Source organism: Carassius auratus, chromosome 4, assembly GCF_003368295.1.
Source record: "Carassius auratus strain Wakin chromosome 4, ASM336829v1, whole genome shotgun sequence".
In the NCBI taxonomy this organism is placed as follows: domain Eukaryota; kingdom Metazoa; phylum Chordata; class Actinopteri; order Cypriniformes; family Cyprinidae; genus Carassius; species Carassius auratus.
In genome coordinates, this window is record NC_039246.1 from 4,868,651 (window position 1) to 4,887,007 (window position 18,357).

At 37.9% G+C, this 18,357-nt stretch overlaps 1 protein-coding gene across 2 annotated transcripts; it reads left to right on the forward strand.

Annotated features, from left to right (window-relative positions):
- The first annotated feature begins 496 nt into the window (after positions 1-496).
- On the forward strand, positions 497-16,206 carry LOC113067046 (membrane-spanning 4-domains subfamily A member 5-like). Of its 2 annotated transcripts, XM_026239265.1 has the most exons (8): positions 497-579; positions 2,850-3,060; positions 3,413-3,523; positions 3,616-3,684; positions 8,724-8,873; positions 11,275-11,391; positions 15,823-15,903; positions 16,008-16,205. In XM_026239265.1, the coding sequence occupies exons 2-8, from the start codon at positions 2,875-2,877 to the stop codon at positions 16,080-16,082; spliced, it is 789 nt and encodes a 262-aa protein (XP_026095050.1). In that variant the 5' UTR covers positions 497-579; positions 2,850-2,874; the 3' UTR covers positions 16,083-16,205. The 2 variants fall into 2 exon arrangements, with proteins under 2 accessions (XP_026095050.1, XP_026095059.1); XM_026239274.1 differs by lacking the exon at positions 8,724-8,873 and having other exon boundaries at positions 16,008-16,206.
- Positions 16,207-18,357: the final 2,151 nt, after the last annotated feature.

Sequence of the window (18,357 nt, forward strand, 5' to 3'; positions counted from 1 at the left end):
GTATGAAATGTGCTATATAAATAAACTTGCCTTGCCTAAGGCAACATCAAATGAGCATGTTCATAATTACTGTGAGAGTCCAGTCACAATAATGAAAATATCTGTGTCATTCTTTATCAAAACGAATCTTAGTGTGTGTAAATAATAAAGAATAGAGCTTATATATATATATTAAATAAAATTATATATATATATATGTATATATCTTACCATCCAGTAATGATTGTGTAAGAGAACCGAGTTTGTAGGTCACGTGCATTAGTAAACATTATATTTCCTCCTGCACATCTTTACATCGCCCTGTTTGACCACAGTCCAGTCTCTTATTTCCGAGAAACACTCGGTATTTATGACATGTATTATATATGAGGTGACTTCAAGGACGAGAGCTGCGCGCAGCCTGACATGAGCCAATCACCGCCGTTTTAGAGTCAGAATGGACCAATCACAGCAGTGATGCTGTTTGTCATTTGATCGTGTTCACAGGTAAACGGTGTTCACAGGTAAATTGAAACCAGAAGAACCAGTTCCTCATCAGTTAAGATCGCTGTAAGCTTACAACTTCTGTCTCAATAATCGGTAAGCCCAGCATTTTCTTCTCATGATATGATGCACGTCGTATAAATGTCACAATATTAGATGTGTTTGGTAAGTCGAGTAGAAGAGTCAGTTCATGAATAGTTTATCATTGCATGCGTTTATTACAAATGGAAGCGAATTCGAATCTATTATGAGTCATATCGAAATCCACTGTTATGTTTTCGGATATGTTCACAAATAAGGCCTATTATTTGTTTCATATTTACATTATATAGAACAGTAAATGAAGTGGGAAAGAGTGGGGACGCAATTAAACGACATTAACGCTGAACGAAACATTTTCCACATTATTTTGCTCTTTATATGGGACGCGGCTATTTATATTTTATTTATTTATCTATTTTTAGCTATACAAAACAGCTCGTTTTGCTCTTTGATATGCAAACAGTCGTTTCTTACGATATTATATATTATCTTAATTATAAACACACAGTCTTGTAGCACAGACAGTTTAGGCCTAGCACGCACTTTGTTATTCTTCCCATTAACTCTCGACGAATAGCGACGAATGTCTAAGATTCACCAAACAGCTTACTTCCTCTTTCAAAAGAACAGGGTCGATTTAGGCAGTCCTACAATATTATATTTGTGGCATTTCTTCTGTTGGTTTGCAGTGAAAATATACTAGACAACAATCTTCTAGCATTCTTTTTAATTACTTTTCTGACATGAAGGACCACATGATGGTTCTGTAATTCATAAAAAGATTTTATGATTTTTATATACAGATAAGAGTGGTGCAGGCATGCAACTTAAAGTTAAAGTTTCATATAACTTGAATTGGCCGAAGCTTTATTATGGTATAATCACGTCATTGGATGTCCTTTCAAGATCTTAAGTGTTGTCTTAATCTTCTTAATTGCATGATACTCCCCTAGTTATGCTTGTAGATTTCAACATCAACCTAGATAAACCTCTGTATGCTGATTTCAGTGTCCTCATGGCAGGTTTTCCAGCCAATTCTATCAAACCTTTACAATTAATTCAGAACGCAGCAGCAAGATTAATTTTTAATGAGCCAAGAAGAATACACGTCACACCTCTGTTTATCAATTTGCACTGGCTTCCAATAGCTGCTCGCATAAAATTCAAGGCATTGATGTTTGCTTACAAAACTACCACTGGCTCTGCACCCATTTACCTAAATTTGTTACTTCAGACTTATGTGCCCTCTAGAAGCTTGCGTTCTGCAAGTGAACGTCGCTTGATTGTGCCATCCCAAAGAAGCACAAAGTCACTTTTAAATTAAATGTTCCCTCCTGGTGGAATGACCTCCCCAACTCAATCCGAGCAGTTTAGCAATCCGAGTCCTTAGCCATCTTCAAGAATCGCCTTAAAACACATCTCTTTCATCTTTATTTGACCCTCTAACTTTAATACTCACTATTCTAATTCTATTCTTAAAAAAAAATCTTACTACCTTTCTAATCTTTTTTATATTCTATCAATTTTCTTTTTATTAATATTTAAAAGCCCATGCTACGTGTACTGTGTTAACCTAACTGAGACTTGTTATAGCACTTATATATCATTGCTCTTTTGCTGTTTTTGATTCCACTGTCTTCATCTGTAAGTCGCTTTGGATAAGTGTCTGCTAAATGAATAGACGTATGTAAATGTAATGTGAAACCCTTCGATTGCGAGTCTGACTCTCTAACAATTAGGCCACGACTTCCCCCATGTTTTTGTTTATTAACAAAATAATTTGTTGAAATGTCCAGCATTTTGTCCAAGCAATAATTAAGACAACTTCTCATTTATAATTTGTATCATGTCAGTATTCTGAATCTTATTGCATCATGAGTTGAGTGAATCTTTAAATTCCTACAAAATATGTAAATACTGTGTGACTTCTGCTGTTTCATAAGCGCCACCTACTGTCTGAAAGTGAATTTACATTTTTATTCAGTGTCTCCTTCACTTATTTTGTCTTGCTCCTCGTCCAGCCACTTTTATGGAAGATTTTGGAAGATATTACACTACGTTTGACTACCTTCATAAAGTATCTTTGCATTATGTTTGTGTGTTGTTAACTAAAAAGGTATACATAAATGGATTACATTTTTTTGTTAATAAATGTATCTATAATGGTAGCCGGGTCACTTAGATGTCTTCTGAAAAGAGCATCTGCTAAATACATTAAATCTAAATTAAGGTATATAAATGTAAACATGTATTGTGTGTTATATACGATTGAAATCTATAATCACAATGGTTTACATGTTTTGATTAACTCTGGTTTGGTACAGGTCAGTTTGAGATTCAGGCACCAGAATGTCCAGCACAGTCATACCCATGAACTCTTCAACGCTCATCATCCAGTTTCAACCACCGACACAAACAACACCTGTTACCACGGGGACAAATGCTCCTGCGCCTGTTTATGTACAACAGGTGGCGGGAGTTTCACCTCTTCGTGGACTTCAGGCGTTTCTGAAAGGCCAACCGAAAGCCCTTGGGGTGAGAAAAGTCTCATGAACCCAGATAATTGTCTTTTATTTTGAATGTTTTGAATAGATTTTAAATGAGTAGACCACACACTAACAAAGCATATTTTTTATTGAAGAACGTGACATGCATCATTCATACAAATTAGTTCCACACTTGCAGAATATATATATATATATATATATATATATATATATATATATATATATATATATATATATATATATATATATATATATATGAAACATTTATTGTACAATCATAAGTACACAACTACAGCTGCCATAAATTGATATTGTATATTTAAATTGTTCCCCTTTATGAAAGAATCTCATACTTTCTGCATTATTTTTGTCCCTCACAGACGGTTCAGATAATGATTGGTGTGCTGACTTTCCTGTTTGGCATTGTGTGTACAGTTTTTGCACAGTCCATCTTTGCTATTACTGGTCTTCCTTACTGGGGTTCTCTCCTGGTAAGAAACTATTATACAATCAAATTCAAGTCTTTTGTGATACAAGCTACATATTGCAAAGCGCATTCATTTTTGTCTTTTTCTCTTCCCAGTACATTATATCAGGCGCACTCTGCATTTCTGCAGAAAATAAAATTAATTCATCTTCCAGTTTGTGTTTGGTATGTATCCAGCAGTTATTATTACTTTTAAGGGTCTAAGCCAGCAGTTCTCTATTCCAGTCTCGGTGACCCACCGCTCTGCATATTTTTCACGCATCTCTTATTTAACACTCCTGATTCAGATAACCAACTCATTAGAAGAAAGCTCCACATGTTCCTCTTGTCAGGGTCCCTGAGAAGGGAAATCCTTTGAAGTTAATTGTACTTTGGAACATTTATTCACAGATTTACACTGCAGCGTCTTCACACACAGACAAAACTTACTAGAGAAGTGTGAAATAATATACCTTTGTAAATAAATACCATTGAAATTGACGCCTCGCACACATTAATGTACTTTAAATGGAACGGAGACATTCCCTTTGAACTGGAATCATGGTAGTATGATCTATGATGTCCATTTCGCAGGGCAATTACAGTCGAATAGAACAAACGTCTGAAGTGATAAGAGATGTGCAGAGCGGTGGTGACTCGTCGAGGACTGGAATTGAGAAACCACCATTATTAATCTTCTGAGGTGGATGTCATAACATAATATGACTTGTCTACATAAAAAGACTACTAGCCAATCGAATTTCAAGAAGTTATAATGTGGATGATGGTGTAAGATGTATATTGTGTAGCTCCTCAGATTTTTCACACAATATTCATTAAAACGAGACATTAATAATACCAGTAATAATACCCAGCATTTCCCGCGATTTTGAGATCTGTTGAGTGTATTCTTAAACACCTCTGATTGGCCATTGTGTTCCTCCTATCAGAGGATCCTTCTATGAGCAGATACGTTCGGGAATTTTGTTTATTTATTTTTTTTGAGAATTTTGCTTAAAACATTACAATTATCTGTGAGTGGGGTATGAAAAAGAATCTTGTTTTAAGAAAAAAAAGTGTCTTACCCAGCTGCCAGATACTTTTAATTGTTGTAGGCAAAATTCAAATTATCTCATATAATATATAATAATCAGAGGAAATTTCCCAACCAAGGAATCAGGACTAAATATCATAATTTTGCTAGTAAATAGTAAATTAACTAGCAAATGCATCTCGATTTAAGAATGTTTAGATATTTTGACTAGAAACAAGACAAAAATACTACAGAAGATAGGCCTTTTTGGCAGCGTAACATCCGAATCTTTTCAGTGTCACATACTCTGAATGGGAGCTTGGCCCAGGATCTACATATTCTGTTGTTGGATGCAGAAAATCTAACGATCTAACTATGGATTGATTAAATAAATCAACTATTTACAGTAAAAAGTTATACAGTATATTCAATTCAATTCAAGTTTATTTGTATAGCGCTTTTTACAAAACAAATCGTTACAAAGCAACTTTACAGAAAATTATGTTTCTACAATATTTAGTAGTAGCTAGTAGTTTGTGCACATTTGACAGGATTTTAGAAAAAATAATAATAATACAAGACGTAGTCAGCTAGACGATGAACTATCAATATTATTAATTAAGTTATTATATGATTCAGTCACACATTTAGCAATAATTGTTAGTTCTGTTTGTTGATTCAGGGTTAGCATCATCTGAGGTCCTCTGAGGGTCAGCATCATCTCTTCTCAGGTGTTCTGGATCCAGACTGGAGCTTGTGTAAATCCTAGTTACCACGGGATGTAAATCCCGTGGCGAAACATAGAAACAGAATACAGACATCATTAGCATAGCTGCTGATCCAACAAAGTAAAATTAGTTTAACCCAAGCTAATGAATAAAAAAGCACCTTTGATCAGATGCAACTACACTCACAATTTATAAGATACATTATTCGAATGCTTGGCGAAAGAGATGTGTTTTTAATCTAGATTTAAACAGAGAGAGTGTGTCTGAACCCCGAACATTATCAGGAAGGCTATTCCAGAGTTTGGGAGCCAAATGTGAGAAAGCTCTACCTCCTTTAGAGGACTTCGCTATCCTAGGAACGACCAAAAGTCCAGCGTTTTGTGACCTTAGGGTGCGTGATGGGTTGTAACGTGGTATAAGGCTAGTTAGGTACGCTGGAGCTAAACCATTTAGGGCCTTATAGGTAAGTAATGATAATTTGTAACTGATATGGAACTTAATAGGTAGCCAGTGCAGAGACTGTAAAATTGGGGTAATATGATCATATTTTCTTGACCTGGTAAGGACTCTAGCTGCTGCATTTTGGACTACCTGTAGCTTGTTTATTGATGAAGCAGGACAACCACCTAGAAGAGCATTACAATAGTCCAGTCTAGAGGTCATGAATGCATGAACTAGCTTTTCTGCATCAGAAACAGATAACATGTTTCGTAGCTTGGCAATGTTTCTAAGATGGAAGAATGCAGTTTTTGTAACATTGGAAATATGATTTTCAAAAGACAAATTGCTGTCTAATATAACACCCAGATTTCTGACTGTAGAGGAAGTAACAGTACATCCGTCTAGTTGCAGATTGTAATCTACAAGATTCTGTGTAGTGTTTTTTGGTCCAATAATTAGTATCTCTGTCTTATCCGAATTTAATTGGAGAAAATTATTTGTCATCCAGTCTTTTACATTTTTAACACACTCTGTTAGCTTAGATAATTGGGAAGTTTCATCTGGTCTCATTGAGATATATAGCTGAGTATCATCAGCATAACAGTGGAAGCTAATTCCGTATTTTCTAATAATATTACCAAGGGGCAACATATATATTGAAAATAGAAGGGGACCTAGGACGGATCCTTGTGGCACTCCATATTTTACTGATGATAAATGAGATGACTCCCCATTTAAGTAAACAAAATGGTAGCGATCGGACAGGTAGGATCTAAACCATCTTAGAGCCTGCCCTTGAATACCTGTATAGTTTTGTAATCGATCTATGAGTATGTCATGATCTATGGTGTCGAACGCAGCACTAAGATCAAGTAAGACTAGAAATGAGATGCAGCCTTGGTCTGACGCAAGGAGCAGGTCATTTGTAATTTTAACAAGTGCAGTTTCTGTGCTATGGTGGGGCCTAAAACCTGACTGAAATTCTTCATACAGATCATTTTTATGTAGGAAGGTGCTCAATTGAGCAGACACAACTTTTTCTAAAATTTTAGACATAAATGGAAGATTTGAGATAGGCCTATAATTTGCCAGTACACTAGGATCTAGTTTTGGTTTCTTAATAAGAGGCTTGATAACTGCCAGCTTGAATGGTTTTGGGACGTGTCCTAGAGATAACGACGAGTTAATGATATTGAGAAGCGGTTTTTCGGCTACAGCTCTTTCAGTAATTTAGTGGGTACAGGATCTAATAAACATGTTGTTGGTTTAGATACAGTGATAAGTTTATTTAGCTCTTCCTGTCCTATGGTTGTAAAGCACTGCAGTTTATCTTTGGGTGCGATGGATGAAACTGAAGTGTTAGATGCTGTAGAATCTACATTCGCTATTGTATTTCTAATGTTATCTATTTTATCAGTGAAGAAATTCATAAAGTCATTACTATTTAACGTTGGTGGAATATTTGAATCAGATGGCGTCTGGTAATTTGTTAACTTAGCCACTGTGCTAAATAAAAACCTTGGATTGTTTTGGTTATTTTCAATGAGTTTGTGTATATGCTCTGCCCTAGCAGTTTTTAGAGCCTGTCTATAGCTGGACATACTGTTTTTCCATGCAATCCTAAAAACTTCTAAGTTAGTTTTTCTCCATTTGCGTTCAAGACTTCGAGTTACTTTCTTGAGAGAGTGAGTATTACTGTTATACCATGGTACAGTACGTTTTTCTCTAACTTTTTTCAATTTGATCGGGGCAACAGTTTCTAATGTATTAGAGAAAATAGTGCCCATGTTGTCAGTAATTTCGTCTAATTCATGTGTATTTTTGGGTACAAATAGCAGTTGAGATAGATCAGGCAGGTTATTTGCGAATCTTTCTTTGGTGGCTGGAACAATAGTTCTGCCCAGACGGTAACGCTGCGACATATAGTTAATATCAGTTATACGCAGCATGCACGATACAAAGAAATGGTCTGTAATATCATCACTTTGAGGTACAATATCTATAGCAGTAAGATCGATTCCATGAGATATAATTAAATCTAGTGTATGATTAAAACGATGAGTGGGCCCGGTGACATTTTGCTTGACTCCAAAGGAGTTTATTAGGTCAGTAAACGCAAGTCCTAATGTATCATTTGCATTATCAACGTGAATATTAAAATCTCCCATGATTAGCGCCTTATCAACTGTAACTAGAAGGTCTGAGAGGAAATCTGCAAATTCTTTTAGGAATTCTGTATAAGGCCCTGGTGGTCTATACACAGTAGCCAGAGCAAGAGATACATTAGATTTCTTTTGCATGTCTGACAGAGTAACATTTAGCAGAAGTATTATGCAGTATTTGTGTGTGTGTGTGTGTGTGTGTATATATATATATATATATATATATATATTACAAAGAGAGGAAATAGTGTTTTTTTTTCTACAGGTGGTTTGTCCAGTCCACTCACTAGTGTGTAGCACACTTAGGATTACACAATGTTTACCTTGAAACATGGAGTGTTTATAAGAAAGTGTCCTCTATATATACACGCACCAGACAACTTCTTATAAACACTCCATGTTTCTAGGAAAACATTGTGCAATTCTGAGTGTGCTACACACAGTTAAGTGGGCAGGACAAATGTATAGTCAATTATTTATAGGATATGTACCGCTTCAGATAGTTAGCTATGTAGGTCTAAATCGTGTTCTGATGTCTAGTGTTGTATGTTTCTATTATGTTTATGTAGCACCGTGGTCCTGCGAGACACGGCATTTAGTTCCACAGTATGTCCACACATGTAGCAGAATGACAACAAAGCTCAACTTAAACTATATATAACAGTAAGAGGAAGGATTTGAAGTGGTCCTCTTTAACAGTGTATTTAACAGTATATTTGCTGTTAACAAAAAATAATAATAATTTAGTGAAGACAGACTGGACAGTCATTCGTGCCTGGACCTTGTATTTTTATTTACTCATTCATGTCAACAACGTTTTAAAGTTCTTGCTAATTCCTAAATCTTTTCTTCTGACTACAGGTCAATGCTTCACTTGTAATGAACATTTTCAGTACTTTATCCGCAGTCATCGCCATTATTTTCACTTCACTGGATTTGGCTTTAGGACCAATGGCCAGTTACAGTTACTGCAGCGGTTATGACTGTAATAATTCAGAGACAAGGTATAAGGTATGTCATCAAATTTTATATACACATTTAATTTCATATTGTGTCTAAATGGAAATTAAACTTTTATTTAGTACAGTAAGATCAGTTCAGTACACAAGCCTTCATCTGCACTCATCTGTTCACTCTTTTTATCTGGCATTTCAGTAGTTTATAGATCATTTACAATGCAAGAAGACATTCGCAGTATATGTTTATAGTAAACTCAGTCCAGTTTGACCTATAAGAGCCAGATTTATTAGCAGCTTGTGGCAGTGCAAACCCTCTTTAGCCGTTAAAAACTACTGTCAAGACATGCAGCGAAACATCAGCGAATGGGACACAGTTATATTTTCGGCTGACCTCTGTTATATTTGCAATTGTACAGTTTTACTTTTTATTTGCATTAAATTGCACAGGGCCCGGTTCCCCGATAACACTCACTCTTAGCGCGCTAAGAAGACCTCGAAATATATATCTTACCAAAGTTGTTTATGTTCCTAAGTGTGTTCCCTGAAATTTGTCCCTTAGGAAGTTCTTAACATGCTGCCTCTTACGTCCGACGTTACAAGAGCGCTGTCCCGAGTGAAGGTGCTGAATTAGTTGGCATCCATTGCTCATGAATCGATTTTCCACTTCACGCGAAGGTGTTATACAGCGTTAAGAAAGACAACACATCTATGCAAATGAACATTCCTCAAATTATTCCAGTAACATTTATTTTAACATAGTTTAAGTTATCAGTAGAATATAGACTATAAATTTAATTATCAAATGGTCAGTAATATGTTCACACCATATGTTGTGATGGTTAGACGAACCGGGTATCCCTCGCTAATCATCAACCCTCCTTATCCCGTTGTGCCACTTGTGCCGCTTCTTGACATGGGTTTAACGACTTATAAAAAATTATATAATACACTTTTATATTAATGGTAAGGTACTTTATAATCAGAATTGATTGGCAAGCAGCTGTAGTTACTTCTGTTTAATGCGGTATTGATTGCAATTGGTTTATGTTTTCAATGAAAAGCAACCTATCTACAATGAACAGAGAGAGAGAGAGTTAGATAAAAAAAATGGTGGGGAAGCAACGTAAAAAAGGGCCCCAAACTTCCCGTCAGAGGAACTAGAAGTTTTGCTGGACCTTGCCACCAGGTCGGAGATCACACCCCTATGGTCCACTATAACCTGCACGTTCATGGCTGCGTATCCCTTTTGCGATATGTACGCCTGATCAGATTGGCGATAGGGATGAGTGTGCCATTCACCAGGATGTAATCCCCGGCATGGCGCAGAAGGGCGTTGGTGACAGTGTGGACGCACCTCCACACCGAGGTCTTGATTAGGCTGTAGCCCTCTCCCACGACATCGATGAAGATCTCTGGTTTGCTGGACTTCAGGGCTTAAAGCAGAATTCCGCCGCATTTGCCTGGCAAGCGCAGGTCTGAGAAGGTCCAGCAGCTCCATAATGAGTTGTCTTGGGAGGCAAATTTTTTTTTATATAGCCACATCAGGAAAAATTTCAAAAGGGCTTAAGTTTTGCCGAATAAATAAATTGACATGGGCTAAACGGCTCCGCGTCCGGCTCCGTCTTTGATTCAATACAATGACACGTTGGATCGCTGCCATAGTTGGTCGCTTACTGGACACCACCATGCTTACCCATTTATAGATCTTAGCCATTTACAGCCAAATTGTTTGCGAGATTTTAATTATCAAAAGTGATTGCCAATTCGCTTTAATTACATTACGAAATAGCCTAGGCTAATTACCACCATATTAGTTCTGATACCACAAAAAGTAAACTTCATAAATAGGCCTGTATCCATTGCGAACATAATTTATTATGAGTCTTAAAATGTCCATAACATAAAATCATTGTTGAGCCACAACATTGTCAACATACCACAGTTTGACTTGTGCTGCGCTGATTTCTAAAGACTGCTGTACAGTGGAGGCGACAAGCGTCTTGAGCTCAAACAACGCTGAGAGGGAGCTTACGAATGGTCCAGACCAACCTTATGAAAGTGTGACTTACAGAAAATATACTTAGCATACGAACATGTCGGGAATCGTGCCATAACGTTAAGAGAGAGGTTAAGGAATAGGTTAAGAACTACTTGGAGATAAGAACGTTTTGGGGAACCGGGCCCTGGTCATTATGGAAATGAGATGCTGTGCCTGTTTTCTTTAGTGTGGTCTTTGTCAGTGGATCACACACAGCACATTTCACTCTCACCGACACTTTTATGGGATTGTGTTCTCACACTAATTTGCGGTTTAAAAAATCTGTTATATAACTATATGAACCTCAAGGATAGTAGATGCTTGACTGCTGAGCATTCAGTGTATCAGTGTGAGTAGTAATTTTCATTTGTTTTGTAACAATTATTTGTGCTTGTGTTGATTTTTTTTCCCTCAGACTCTCTTCAGGGGAATCAGTGGTGTATTGTTGGTATTCTCCTTGCTTGAGTTTATCATCTCCATCTGTCTGTCAGGATTTGCCTGTAAAGCTAGCACCTGCTGTTGTCCTTCTCCGGTGAGTAATGAGGCAAAATCATGAGTTCTCAAACATTGTGTGTGTGTGTGTGTGTGTCAGGCCTTAAAGTCCTCCGGCACTGTGCCGGATCTCCGGCGTGTGGCGTCTGGGGAAAACATTTACATTTAAAACATCTACATTTAAAAACATGTTCAAGTTCATAAGTTTGCCTACCAATGTATGAGAACTACAAAACTTTCAATCTCAACCAATCAGAAGTTTCTGTTCTTATAAACACAAGATCAGTGTTGCTATGTTAGGACTGTTGCCGCAGGTTGTTTTTCATGTCTGCGGGGATGAAGTGACCCCAATAACATGATATTAAGATATATAAAATTTTACTGGAGGATCCCCACTGAAAAAACTTGTATTTTACCCCCCCCGAATGTGATTTTTAAAGGGTAACCCCCCACCTTGAAACACGATTGCGAAAGTTTTGAGTAGCAATTGGGTGGGTTTTGTTGTGAAAACCTGGCAACCCTGCTTGAGACACGCATTAGCTGATGAAAGGAAAAGAAGCCTGGGGCTTGAGCGCGACACAATGAAAAAGATCTGAAGCTCAATAGTTTTCCATCTAGCATCATATTTACATAGAAAAGCTATTAAAAAGAAGCAGAGCTTTTTAAACAGTAATAATGTGATCTCCATAAGAATAATATGATTGCCAGAACAAATTTACTGGGATTTTTTTAAAAGGTCCTGTTCAAAAGGATCCTGAGAATACATATTATAGTCATATTACATTATGGGTTTAACGGTGTTGTTCAATTAAACCATCCAATTGGTTTGGAAACATTATTTGAGGCTAATTATTATTGCATCATCATTACTTTATATATAAATATAGTCGTATTAAAGCCCGTTTTTCCATTAAGTTCTATATGTATTACTAAAAAAATACAGTTTTTAAGAAAAAACTTGATGAGTTAAGCACTAGTTTAATTTAAACATTTCAAAATACAACTGCATTGTTGTACTTTTCTGATTGAATGACAAATATTTTGTCATTTGAAAAGTTCCTAAACCATTAAAACGTTGTCTCTTTCTTTTGAACCAAATATGAGTATGGAGTCATAGTAGTGAGAAATCTGGAACTGCTTGTGTGGAGGGACTGTTTATGATTTATTGAGATTATAAAACAATGAGTGGATGGATTTGTACCATTATAGGCTGGTTGTGTTCACACACTGTGGCCACACGACTGTGTTCAAATGCCTTATAAAAGTGATTTTTACATTCTATGGAACCTTTAAGTTATTTTTGTTCCTCAAACTTACTGGTGATGTTTGCCCTTTTTACATCTTAATCATATCGACGTTAGAATCAACATCCTAATTCCACTCCTGTTCTCCTCCCCCTAAACTCAAATCTCTTGGTTCTGCCATTGCTTGTTCCATTTTATCCATATCCACTGGGAAACCAGCTCTGTCCGTTTGGTGTTATTTGCTTCCAGCAGTCTCCTTGCTTGACTGTCAATCCCAAGCAGGCCAAGGGTCCTCCAAAGTGACTTCCCAGTAAAACATCTGCAACCTCTATTGGCGGACTCCGTCATCATTCCTGTTGTTATTATTTCATAGCCAAAGGGGGCTTTCACACTGGCAGTTTAGTGTGGAACGGGCCATGGTTCACATGAAAAATCGTTAATGTGAACGCTGTCATTAGACCCTGGTGCGCACTGGGGTACCGAACCCGAGACTACCTGGAGAAAGTGGTCTGAGTTCGGTTGCTTCCGAACTGTGGCGCAGTTCGTGTGAATGTGCAAGCAACACGGACTCGGTTGCTCACTTGTTCAGGAATTAAAGTATCCCTTGCATGCGTAACACTGTCGATATCATTGTTTCCTCAACACACGAGAGAGCTGAGGTTGATTCCACACACTCCTAAAAGTCTAAATTAAATTTATTAAAATTAATTATTATGCTGTGCATAATAGCACCAAAATAACAAAAATAATTACAACTATGCTATATCGCGTAGTGTCCTCCATGTGTTTTCCGTGTGCGTTTGCGATGACGTAAGGTGACTGCAAACCCACCTGGGTTTGATACAACTATTGAGTGTGAAAGCAGTTCAACACAGCGAGAACAATCTCAAACGGGCTCAAAACCCGTGGTTCTCAAACCTGTCCTGGAGTCCTCATCTATCACACCTGATTCAACTCATCAGCCCATTAGTAAGACTGCAGGACCTGAAGTGGTCGTGTCAGATATACAATAGGTTAGCTTTCTGCTGCAGCGTCTGTAAAGTGCATTTGCAGCTTTTGGCCGCTGAGTGGCGCGTGGACCACAAGCTATGAAACTAATGCATCAAAGCACATTTTCTCAAATAGACGTCAGTTTTGCCTCGCTGATGTGTTACATTTGACGGCTGCAATCAGGGAAAATGAATGAAAAACACTAGTTAAAATATTGAATATACACAGTTTAGTACTTATGAAATTATGTGCATTTCTTAGAACGAATTCAAGCAGGATAAATGTCAAACCTATATTACACCATATTTTAGATTTGAAACATTTAAAAGGTGTGCAGTATTATTTATATAATATAAATTGTGTTAGATTATCCTAAAGATATTATGGTTTATTTTGCATCGGAGCATTAAAAGTGGTAGCCTATGTTAGTGAGCTAGGCTACATGGATTTATATGTAAAATTTCAATATTCTCACATATTAGGCCTATATTTGAATTTATATTTTAAAACAACATGCATTTTTGTCACACACTACTTTATTATTCATTCCCTGTCCTTTATTTTGAGTGGATTTTGATAATAACTAATGAAATCTGTCATACCTATTGAAAAACTACCATTAATTATCCACTAATTAGGGTTCAAGAAAAATAACTATGAAGTAACTACTAATGAACAGTTATACGCAAATAATCACTATAATACTCATTACACATATCAAGTACTTGAGTAAAAGTACGGATATTACTCCAGTAAAATTACAAGTAGGCCTGTTCATTTTCAAAATTACTTGAGTAAAAGGACAAGTACAAAGTACTTATACAGTAGCAACATTGTAACAGCCACTTATTAGCCTATAGTGGAAATGAAATATGCATTTTGTTTGCTTCTAAATGTTTAAGTTTTGATTATAAAATGTTTGGTAAATTAGTTTAAATTCGAGCAGTATCCAAAAAATGTTAAAATTGAATAAAATGTATAATGATAATTCTTTATTAATTACTAAAGGGTTTACTATAATTTCACTTTAGAATAGGCCTGCTGTTTCAGGTTCAAAATAAGTCCTGCAGAATTATTTGATAATTATTTATTAATTACTAATGTGTTCCCAACATTTTCACTTTAGAATAAGCCTGTTTCAGGTTCAAAATAAGTCCTGCAGAATTATTTGATAATTATTTATTAATTACTAATGTGTTCCCAACATTTTCACTTTAGAATAAACCTGTTTCAGGTTCAAAATAAGTCCTGCATAATTATTTTATAATTCTTTATTAATTACAAATTGGATACCTCTATTTTCACTTTTCCTCAGGCTTTGCCTTACATACAGAAATTTTATCAATGATAATGTGGTATATGCTGAGGAGGCACACATACAGTACTGTATATAAAATATAAAAACTAAGGTAATTATTGCAAGGCACTGGAGTCATGGTAGGGTTCCTACTAGAAGCTGATTTCTTACAAAACAATTCACTATACAGGCAAAACCTCTGTTAAATGTATTGCATTTATTAATATTGCATTTTTATACTGCTACTACTGCTAATAACTTTTATATGAACGGGTCATAATTCAATGAAATTGCGTATAACTGTACATTAATAGTTACTTCATAGTTATTTTTCTTGAACCCTAACTAGTAGATAATTAATAGTATTTCTTCAGTAGGTATATATACCATATATATATATATATATATATATATATATATATATATGTGTGTGTGTGTGTGTGTGTGTGTGTGTGTGTGTGTGTGTGTGTGTAAATAGCATGCATAAGATCCTCTGTGTTAAAGGTCTTCTTTTAATTTTTGATGAGCAGACTGTAGCCTAAGACTATCACATGTTTTGAAATTAACTCACTGTAAATTTTCTAATGTCGGTTAACAGGGTGGATAAATTTCTACATGTGAAATATTTGGTCAGGGTCCTTAGGTTATACTTGAACTTAAGGCCCGAGTTCAACCTGTGTGTTTTCTGATAGATACACATTTTCTCCTCCTGATTGAACAAAAAAATAATAATCCAACAAACCTGCTCATTTCAAAATATTCCACCTCGCACCTCATACTCAGCATATTAGAACCACAAAATGAGTTTAAGGATTAAATTGGTTTGATAAAATTTCTGATTTTACTGTATGGTCACAAATGCAAACCTATACTGATGCATTTCTGCCATCTCACAGTAAGAATTTATAAAACATTACATGCACATTTTTTCCCCCCAAAGGTGCAGTTTGTCCCTCAGGTTCTACCACCACAGCCCTCTGATTTCAGGCCCATTCAATTCCATGTTCTTAACAGCTCAGAGGTATGAGAAACTTGTAAACCCAGTTTAGTTGCAATTTGCAATTAGAGTAAATTTTATATATACATTAATTCAGTAATCATATAGTGTGTTTTTTTTTCTTGTAGATACCTGTGGCCAGCAGCACTTCCATTCATCACCAGCCTGCAGAAGCTCCTCCACAATACAGTGAATTCAAATAAAAATGTTCCCCTTATGAAGATATAATGCAATACATTAAATCTCCAAATAGGGGAAACTAGTGCTTATATTTTTCAATATACTGCAATATATTCATGGAATATGTATGGCTACACATATAATATGCATATTATATACTGATGCATATTAAAAAAATATTTATTTTTATTTTTATTTGTAACAGCTTTACTGAAACACTAAATTTATTATATATATATATATATATATATATATATATATATATATATATATTTGAAGAAAAGTGGGAACTGGATACAAATATTATTGGATGTATTTAAATAATGATGGGTGGAAATGAAAATTTATATTTATAACTTTATCTCAGTATACATTAACATTTTCAAATGTTACACATTATGAAGAATATCATTGAATACATACATAGAATGCAGCCATTCCTTATATTTTCCATATCCATATATTTTCTTTGCAATGGGTTTTATCTCTGTCCATTATCTCTAATGTCCTCTCAATAGAAATGTCATGATCCTGCCCTCGTGTCCTTGATTTTTCCTAGTCTTGAGGCAGGATCATGACAGACCCTTGTTTTGTGTACAAGCACATGGCCTTGCCTTTGGGCCATGTTCTTGTGTTGTCTCGTTCCCTTGCCCCGCCCCCCTTGTTAACCTAGTCGTGTCGTGATTGTCCTATCTGTAACACCTGTCGTGTCTTGATTAGTTCCCCTATTTAGATCTCCTAGTGTGCTCTGTCTTGCGTCGGTTCATTGTACTACTTATGTGTCCTACACTTGTGATTGTACCTCTGAAGTCCCTGTATAACCGTGAGTGTTATTTGTAGTTAGTGTTCTCTAGTTTTGAGTCTTTGTTTATCTTGTCTGATCAGTCCTGTTTAGTATTTGTTGTATCTGCCCTAGTCCTGTTTTCCCCCTCGTGGGTTTTTGTTTTCCCCTTTTTGTAATAAACCCTTTGTTTGAGAATCCCTGTCTGCACCTGAGTTCCTCCCTTACCAATACCTGACTGAATGAACCGACCACCAAGGAACTCAGCAGACAGGAGGCAATGCTGGATGGCATCAGCCAGCCAGCGAGATTGTTTTGAGGGCTCTCGCCTTGTGGTGTTCCGGGGGACCAGGGGAGGTCGTTCCGGAGTGAGCGGGCGAGAGGAGGAGCCCCAGAGGTCCCCACCTACCCAGCTGCCGGCGATCCCGGAGGGTCGTGTCCTGGCCGTGGCAACCCTGGGGGGTCAGGCAAGCCCCTCCCAGAGTCCTGAGGTGCCCTCCTCAGCCAGCAGTCTCCCCATGAAACGAGGGAGACGGTTTTCATGGGAGTCGGCTTCAGAGTCTTCGGCGTCCGAGTCTGCCCTGTCCGAGACCAAACTCCCCCAACCCGCCTCTGACCCAGCTGTAGCCTCTGCACCGCGCCCGAGGAGGAAGAGGAAGAAGAAGGGGCCTGCCGGTCCTGTGACCCTGTCTCCTCCCGAGTCAGCAGCGGTGAGCGTGCCCGTGCCAGCAGCGGAGAGAGCTGGCGTGCCCGTGCCAGCAGCGGAGAGAGCTGGCGTGCCCGTGCCAGCAGCGGAGAGAGCTGGCGTGCCCGTGCCAGCAGCGGTGAGCGCTGGCGTGCCCGTGCCAGCAGCGGAGAGAGCTGGCGTGCCCGAGCCAGCAGCGGTGGGCGTGCCCGAGCCAGCAGCGGTGGGCGTGCCCGAGCCAGCAGCGGTGGGCGTGCCCGAGCCGGCAAAAAAGAGAGCTGCAGTCGTGAGAGCGGAGGAGAGAGCCTCGGCCGACTCTGCAGCAAAGACTCTTGTACAGTCGGTCTCATCCCATAAGGAGCTGCCTATTATCCTAGCTGCTAAAGCTTTTTCTGATTATTTGTCCCGTCTTGTCCAAATTTTAGAAGTCCCCGTCAGTCCTGTTTTGTCCCCTGACCCTGTCCCCAGAAGTCCTAAGTGTCCAGCCGTTGTCTCCCCGTGTCCTGTTGATGTGGCCCCGTGTCCCGTTGATGTGGCCCCGTGTCCAGTAGATGTCGTCTCCCCGTGCCCTGTAGTCTCCCCGTGCCCTGTAGATGTTGTCTCCCCGTGCCCTGTAGATGTAGTCGCCCCTCGTCCTGTTGATGTTGCCCCGCGTCCCGTAAGTGTTGCCCCGTGTCCTGTGTCTGCTCCTGTCAGTTATCCCGAGAACCCTCCCCGCCCCTCACCACCCAGACCTGCCCGTACCCCCCATCGTCAGCCTTCGTCCTGTCCTTCTAAGATCCCTACACCTCCCACCCACCCTGGTCTGTCCCCCATGAACTTTGTACTCCCG

Excerpts from the sequence above, each read along its gene's own strand:
- LOC113067046 (XM_026239265.1), top strand. The coding sequence starts at position 2,875 with ATGTCCAGCACAGTCATACCCATGAACTCTTCAACGCTCATCATCCAG. Across the intron at positions 3,685-8,723 it reads CATCTTCCAGTTTGTGTTTG|GTCAATGCTTCACTTGTAAT; the intron begins GTATGTATCCAG and ends TTCTGACTACAG. Across the intron at positions 8,874-11,274 it reads ATTCAGAGACAAGGTATAAG|ACTCTCTTCAGGGGAATCAG; the intron begins GTATGTCATCAA and ends TTTTTCCCTCAG.